Below are 9224 nucleotides of genomic sequence, written 5' to 3' on the forward strand. Positions count from 1 at the left end.
GAGAAGTTAAATAAGGAAAATATTAAGTAGAGAATTTAAATTTATTCCCTTGATTCCTCTATTATTCTTCTTCGGCATAGTAAATTAATATTCATAATCCCCAGTTGGACTTTCTTGATTTTGAGCATAGGAGAAAACAAAAGGGTATCTATTGTGACATCTTTGTCCCATACACGAAATGAAGAAAAAGATGCTTTGGTGTCCTATCTGTTTCTCTGTCTACTTTCTTTATAAATGTTCTATCCAAACACCCAAAAAATCCCACTTTCATTTGAAGGATTTGCTTTAGTGAAAGACATGGCAAGGGAATTCAAAACACAAGTGAAGGTTCAGGTTGGAGTGGAGGAATTCTGGAAAGCTCTGGCAAAGGATTTTAGGTTTGTCATTCCAAAAATTATGCCAAACATCATTAAAGATGTGGAATTGATTGAAGGAGATGGTGGCCTTGGCACTGTTTTTCTCTTCAATTTTGGTTCTGGTCAGTCTATCTATTTATTTTTCATTTATTTATTTATTTTTGCTTAATTCTATATGTACAATTATTTTCACCCAAAATTGTCTAAAGCCAACCCAAAAAGCTGAAAAATGATTACTTGATTTACCAACTCAACAGTGACATATATTTTTCACATGGGTTGATAACGTTGGAATTTAAATTTCAAATCTTAAAATAAATAGTTATGACCTTTCATTTAAAAGTCATGCCAATTGTTGAAAATGAACAGATGTGTGTATTTAGAAAATACTCTACATCTTTATGATTAAGATATACAATATCAACGTTTTATTATTATACTTTGTATTCTAATTATATGGGCAACTTGAGAAAGATGGTCTATCACTAATCTTGCACATGTAAAACACTCTGAGATTTTGAATTGCATTTCGAAGTTGTATTTCGTCTGCAAGAACCTATATGAAGGAAGCGAATAAGGCTTTAGGACATCAACTTGTCTTGCCCCTTATCAATCTCACAGGCTATTTTCTTTGTTTATTTATTATTTTTTGTTCATTGATTATATTTAAGGTAAATTACATTGACCTCCCCTGAGGTTTGAAAAAATACATAAATACATAGACTTTCCTTTTAGAAAAGGTTAAATGGACTAAAACCAATGCAGATGTTGCGAAAATACAAAAAATAAATAACATAAAATATATATTTTTGTGTAAAAGAAATAATAACATTATTTTTTCATCCATATAACTAACAAATTATTGATGAAAAATGTGTGTGAATTAAAATAATTTAATAAAAGAAGAATACCTCCTGCCATGATGTTCAAGTCTTTAAATCTTGTTGATCAAGTCTTGAATGTACAAACAAAACACTCACAAAACACTTTTACGGAACCATATAGAAAAGTGAGAGGAATAGAGTTTCAAGCATATTCTATTCACAAAATAACGTCCGTGTTTTGATGGCTATCACATACATATATAGATAGGGTTGGGCCCATAATCCAAGCGTAACTCCTCATAACTTCCCACCATTAGTGAAGTTGTAACTTCCCATGAAACCACTTTATGGTGTAGTGGACATAGTTTTCGTTAGTTGCCCAATTCTTTATTGATTAAAATATATATAATAACATAAATAAATAAATCAAACAAACATGTAGCATATGTGCCACTTTATGGATATGCTTACATTCTCCCACTTGGCACATATGATACATTTTGTTGACTTTCGGATAACTAACAAACTGATTATGTCCACTAAATAAAAATACCCCAAACTTTATAAAGTGGCATAATACGCGAATCATGGTGGTTATACTTTGTCAAATGAGTATTTCTTTCAATGTATTACATTGTATGATTCTCTCAACTTTATGTGGTGTTATTTTTTATAAATAATTTCTAATAAATTATTCTAGGTCCAATGATCCCTATGGATCAATAGTCTCAATGGATTGTATAGCATCACAAATACTTTCAGTGCACAAAATGATGACTTTCACTAATAATAATCAAAATGTCATGACAAAACAAAACAACAACTAGAAAAATTATTGATCTAACCAATCAGTCCCATACCCTTTACGTGTTTTAAAAACACCTTTACAAAAAGACCTTTGGTCATGGGATCTGCAACCATCATATCGGTACTAATATGTTGAATGCTCGCTTCTTGCTTCTTAACATGGTCTTGAACAACAAGAAACTTTATATCAATATGCTTGCTTCGGCTGCCACTTTTGTTGTTGTTAGAAAAGAAAACTGCAGCCAAATTATCACAGTAAACTTTTACTGGCCTAGAAATTGAATCCTAATTCGAAGGCCTGTGATAAAATTTCTTAACCAAATAGCCTGTGATGTTGCTTCAAAGTATGCTATAAACTCTGCTTCCATTGTTGACGATGCAATTATCGTCTCTTTGGCGCTTTTCCATAAAATAGCACTACTTGCTAGCAGATAGACATATCCTAAAGTGGATTTTCTGAAATCTTAACAACCTGCAAAATCCGAGTCTAAATATCCAACCACTTCAAGACAGTCAACATGCTTGTAAGTAAAAATGTAGTCCTTGGTTCCCTTTAAGTACCTTATGACTTTCTTTGTAGCCTTTCAATGTTCCATTCCTGGATTGCTTTGGTATCTTCCAAGCATCCTAACTACAAATGCAATGTCAGGTCATGTACAAACTAGAGCATGCATTAAACTGCCTATGGCAGACGCATATGGAATGCTAACCATTTGTTCCTTTTCCGAATCATTCTTTGGACATTGACTTGAATTGAATTTGTCACCCTTTAAAATGGGTGTTGCATTGCAATCACTCATCTTGAATTTTTCCAAGACTCTTTCAATGAGGGCTTTATAAGACAATCCTAATGTCCTTTTAGATATGTCTCTATGAATCTCTATGCCAACGACATAAGAAGCTTCACCCATATCCTTCATTTCAAAGTTTTGGGAAAGAAATTGTTTAGTATCATGCAACAAATCCCAATCATTAGATGCAAGTAAATGTCATCCACATATAAAACTAGAAAAATGTATTTGCTTCCACTAACCTTAAGATATATGCAGTTGTCCACAATGTTCTCCGTAAAACCTTATGAAGTAATAACATTGTGGAACTTTAAATACCACTGTCAGGAAGCTTGTTTTAGTCTATATATGGATTTCTTGAGCTTGCAACCTAAGTGACTATCTTTATTAGAACAAAAACCTTTAGGTTGCTTCATGTATAATTCTTCCTCAAGATTCCCATTTAAAAATGCTGTTTTCACATCCATTTGATGTAGCTCTAAATCAAAATGAGCTACTAATGCCATGATAATTCTAAATGAATCCTTCTTAGAAATTGGAGAGAAGGTATTACAATAATCGATGCCTTCTCTTTAAGTAAACCCTTGGCTATAAGTCTGGCCTTATATTCCAACTCTTCCTTCATGGCGTCATACCATAATTTAGAATCATCCTTATTCATGGCATTGGAAAATGAAATAGGATCATCCTTAGGTTCGATGTCAAAATCAGACTCCATTAAGTATACAAAATAATCACCATAAATTGATGACTTTCTAGCTCGTGAAGATCTCCTCAATTCTGTGGTCTCATTTGGGACTTGAGCTACAGGCTTTATGTTGACTTGTTCCTCTTGTGGTGGAAGTTCTTGAATTTGTTAATCTTCAAGGATATTGGGTTGATTATCCTGAAAGATAACCAATTCACCTATATTCACAGGTGTTGTATCTAGATCACGTAATTCCTTACACTCTATCTTTCGAGGGTAACTCCCACTAGGGTCAACTTCCTCAATAAACTTAGCATTTTTGGCTTCAACAATTCTAAGTGAATTTGAAGGACAATAAAATCTATAGCCCTTGGTGTTTTCTGTACAACCTATGAAAAAATCACCAACTGTTCTAGGGTCTAATTTCTTTAAATGTGGGTTATACACCCTCACTTCAACTAGATAACCCCAAATGTGTAAGTGTCTTAAACTTGGCTTCCATTCTTTCTACAACTCAAATGGTGTTTTGGGAACAACCTTGGATGGAACCATGTTTAAGATATACAAAACGATTTTCAAAGCTTCACTCCACAAATTTATAGGCACATTAGAATAACTAAGCATGCTCCTTACCATGTCTATAAGTGTTCGGTTTCTTCTTTCAGTAACACCATTTTATTGTGGTGTGCCAGGCATTGAATATTATGCAATAATGCCTTCTTCCTTAAGGAACTTAGCAAATGGACCTGGTAATTGTCCTAACTCTATGTACCTCTCATAATATTCTCCACCCCTGTCTGACCTCACAATTTTAATTTTCTTTTCTGTTTGTTTCTCTACCTTTGCTTTATAAACTTTAAAAGCATCAAATGCCTCGGCTTTATCAAACAAGAGGTAGAGATACATGTATCGTGTATAGTCATCAATAAATGAGATAAAATATCTCTGACAATTCAGACAAGGTGGAGTAAATGGTCCACAAATATCAGTGTGTATGATTTCAAGAAATTTCTCACTCCTTTTGACACCTTTACTGGTCTTGTTAGCTTGTTTTCTTTTTATGAAGTCCACACAAATACCAAAGTTAGTAAAATCAAGAGTCGGAAGGACTTCATCATTAACCAACCTCTTTATTCTCTCAATGGAGATATGTCTCAATCTCCTATGCCAAAGTATAGAGGAGGACTCATCAACAATATTACGTTTAATGCTAATATCACCATGCAAGGTTAAAAGATTTTGTTAAAAAACAAGATCCAAATTTAATTTGTACAAACCATTAATTAAGGTACCAATCCTATAGAAATAGTCTTTAAACAAACTAAAATTTGCACCAACAAACTGAAACCAAATCCAAATGGTACTAGTCTAGAAACATAAATTAAATATTTAGAAAAAGATGAAATATAAAAAGTGTTTTCAAGATCCATAACAAAGCCATTATTTACAACAAGTTTGAAAGTTCCCACAGCTTTGATGTGCGAACGCATCCCATTGCCCGAATAGATGCCTTGTTCACTTTCCGTCGGTTTCCTTAGGCTGAGGAAGCCTTGCATGGTATTAGCAATGTGAATTGTAGAACCTGAATCAATCCACCAATCATACAGATGAGTATTAACAAAATTAGACTCAGAACACACAAGAGATATGAGATTACCTTTCTTCTTAAGCCATTTCTTATACTTGGGGCAATCTTTCTTCATGTGACCATTTTTCTTGCAAAAGAAGCATGCATCCTTATTGCCATAATTTTTGAATGGCACTTTACCAAGCTTCTTTCGTTTTTGATCACCTTTGCCCTTTTTCCATTGCCCTCCTTTATGTGTTGCTAAATGAGCACTTTCCACTTTTCCATACTTCAGTCTCTCATCCTCTTGAACACACATGGTCAAAAGTTCATTGATAGACCATTTTTCCTTCTGTGTGTTGTAACATATTCCATTGGAAAAGAATTGAGTATGAAATTGGCAAGGAATGAGTCAGAAATCTCAATCTCTAAAGACTTAAGATGAGTTACAAAGTCCCTCATTTTCATAATGTGCTCTCACACACTCTTAGAATTGTTATGCTTCATGCTTGATAGTTTGTTCATTAGGTTGCTTGCCAATGCCTTGTCAGAACTAACAAATTTCTTTTCAATAGCCCTCATGTAGTTCTTGACCTTATCAGATAGTGAGATTGAGCCCCTAATGTCTGGCTGATATGTGACTTTATGAGCATTAGGCTTAAGCGATTAGATCACTCCCACTTGTCATAAGCATTCTTCTCTACAGTGAAACTCTCATCTGTGGGTTCAAGAGGTTCATCCACACGAAGTGCCAGATCAAGGTCCATGCACCCTAATGTCAGAAGGATTTTGTTTTTCCAGTCCAAAAAATTATCACCGTTCAAGAATGGAATATGGGAAGACTCATTAGGCAGTACAAAGGTAGAAATTACACAGGTAGAAATCACTGCAATTACCAAGAACATCATTAATGCCTTGAAACAATGACTATAGTCTGAATCAACAAATGTCAAATTCAGTAACAAATCTAAACCTTCCTATGGGTAGAGGCCTTTAAATTGTATTAGATTTGCTATTACTTTATAATAAGACTAATGGATTTTGAAATATTCAAGAAAAAGAAAACTCATACTTGTGGGTTTAGAGTGTCTAATCCCTTTAATACCCAATCTATTATCTTATTCTTATTTGTGAGACCATGAAATTATTTATAAAACATGCTTGCAATATAAAAATGCCAAATTAATTTTTTTTAACTTTATGTGATCAAAATACTGAGGATCACTACATCTTCATGTCTTAAGATCCTGTGACTACTCTTAAAATAGAATAAAATCCTTTTAATTATGGCATAATTTATTAATGTGAGTAAATCCTTATGGTCACAACAAGTACACAATCTTTTAATGCACATAATATATAATACATGCAATCAGAGTAATATCACATGAAAAATCCCAAGACCAAACGCATTAATTCAACCTCATACTAGATTTTGCTTAAAAATTGGACCAAAATAAATTTATTAAGTCCAACACACAGTGTATACATACTCTTATTTCACATAAATTTTCATGGCATAAATAATCGTAATGCACGTGATATGATATTACACTATACTAGAGAGCATGCCAATGAATATGAAAATTTATAAGGTTTTAAAGGAATAGTTCATTGTATGAAATTCAAAAGAATTTGCTTACAATTTAAACATGCAACTGCAATATACAAAATTTTTTTAACAGCATGTTAAAATTTCTTCATGAAAATTCTAGAAATAAATTCAAGTCTTTTATATCTTTCAAAATTAACCAAATAAGCCCAAATAAAAGCATGATAATCACTAGAATTTATACAAAATAAGATGAAGCAGTTTGGTTTTTAATGTTTGTCAATAAATAGAAATTAATACTTAATGACATACAACAAGTCTCCAAAATGAAATAGATTTAGAATAGGAGTAATTTTAAATTAATGTAAATACTACAATTACATAACAAAATGAATTCTACTATTGCTTCTAAGTAATACATCATGCAATAGTTCATATTTAATATTGGTAGATGTCAAATCAATATTTTAACATATCAAGTTTCATATATATATATATATATATATTTTATTAAGATGAACCAAACAATGAATGTTCATATTGATATGAAAATTCAAACTTTAAATAACACTAAACTATACTATACAACCACAAGTCATGTATAATGATGGCGCTATGTTGACTAAAACTTCACTATTAAGTACTAGACTATCAAATTTATATTCAAAAGTCACTATTAAGTACTAGGCTATCAAATTTCTATTCAAAAGTATGATGACCTGCAAGTTCCAAAATCTCTTTCACAGGAGAAAATAAACAAAGGGCTAAAAGCAGAGACATGGTGTGCTCAAATTGGTCAAAACATTACAAAGCGTAAAACATAATAATATTTTATAGCCAACGCACCAAAGCGTACAAACGAAGAAAAATTGTCATGTAAAAATCATAATGGAATAGAGGCCCATACAAGTGTATAAAACAGAACGCAATAAGATTTGGCCTCCATAAAATACAATAACGCTAAACAACAAAGACAGAAGGAGGTTCTGATACCAATTGTGAGAATTAAAATAATTTAATAAAAGAAGAATACTTCATGCCATGATGTTCAATCATTTAAATCTTGTTCTTGATTGATCAAGTCTTGAATGTACAAACAAAACACTTACAAAATACTTTTACAGAACCATATAGAAAAGTGGAAGGAATGGAGTTTCAAACTTATTCTATTCACAAAACAATGTCTGGGCTTTGATGGTTATCACAGGCATATATAGATAGGGTTGGACTCATGATCCAAGTGTAACTTATAACTTCCCACCATCAGTGAAGTTGTAACTTTCCATGAAACCACTTTAAGGGGTAGTGGACATAGTTCACGTTAGATACCCAATTGTTTACTAATATATATATATATATAATATTTATATTATAACATAAATAAATAAATAAAACAAACATGTAACATATATGCCACTTTATGGACTTACAAGAGGAACTAAGTGTTATATAAATTAAAATCACACGAGAACTTAATGTAATTATGTCAAAATTGTAATTGTGGGGCATACTGTATTTTCTCCAAATTTGAAAGGGAGATCGGTGTAATTTACTCTTATATTTAGGGAGAGGTTACAATGTGCATTTGCACATTGTAGGAAAGGATATACATTTTGTGAGAAGAAAATTATGATTTTTGTGATGAAAGTTATGAATTTTAAAGTTATACATTTTGTGAGAAGCAAAAGGTTATATTTTTTGTGACAAAAATTATACATTTGTGAGAGAAATTATGTTTTTTGCATGAGGTGCATATGATGTGCAGTTGCACATCATAGCATTCTCCTTATATTTATGTACAAGTGAATTTTATATGACTTTAGTAACTAAATCCCCAAGAGATAACACATGTTGTTAATAGCAAATGAAACTTTCACAAACAAAATTTATGAATTAATAATTTGTTTTGGTTGGAAACAAATATCAGATGTGTTCACTGTGAGCTATCAGAAGGAAAAGATAGTGGATCTTGATGAGTCCCTGCATCAAATTGGGATGCAAGTGATAGAAGGGGGACACCTTAATCACGGCTTCTCTTCATACAAAACGATTTTTCAACTCACTGCCAATGCAGAGTCGGAGACTTTGGTTGATGTCAAGGTGGAGTATGACACTGAAGCAGAAGAAACCGAAATGCCAGCCAAGACAATAAATTCAGCACTTGCTTTCATCAAATGCCTTGAAAGCTATCTGTTAACCTAAAGTACTTGAGAATTTTGTTAGTTTTCTTTTCGGGAACTTCCCTGTATAAAAATGGAGACGGTCCATTGTTAAATGAGGGATTCGAAAAAATAAAATATGAAAAGTTTTAAAATTTTATGTCATTAAGCAAAGAAATCTATAGTGATGCTATCTTTACAAGTGACAACTTTGTATCGATGTTCGATTTATTTATTTATTTATTAATTTTTTTTTGTCAAACAAACCTAACAAAATCAGTGACAATTGTCTAGTAAACCTAACAAAATCAGTGACAACTGAAGTTATGTATCCAGTCCTTACTTTTAGGACTCTGCCATGCATATGTAGCTAGACCTATCCTGCTTTTTCTTATGAATAAAATATTTCACAAATTCAAATGTAATAAAATGAAAAAATAAATGCAATGGAAGGTAACATAGACCACCAAACTAGCTGTT

At 32.2% G+C, this 9224-nt stretch overlaps 1 protein-coding gene across 1 annotated transcript; it reads left to right on the plus strand.

The window, feature by feature from the left end:
* Positions 1–222: 222 nt before the first annotated feature.
* On the plus strand, positions 223–8909 carry LOC114283505 (phytohormone-binding protein CSBP). The gene is made up of 2 exons (XM_028226334.2): positions 223–478; positions 8513–8909. Exons 1-2 carry the CDS (start codon positions 235–237, stop codon positions 8785–8787), a joined length of 519 nt encoding a protein of 172 aa, XP_028082135.2. The 5' UTR covers positions 223–234; the 3' UTR covers positions 8788–8909.
* Positions 8910–9224: the final 315 nt, after the last annotated feature.

The sequence above is a fragment of the Camellia sinensis genome, chromosome 6, assembly GCF_055761805.1.
Source record: "Camellia sinensis isolate YWXY chromosome 6, ASM5576180v1, whole genome shotgun sequence".
NCBI classification, from domain to species: Eukaryota; Viridiplantae; Streptophyta; class Magnoliopsida; order Ericales; family Theaceae; genus Camellia; species Camellia sinensis.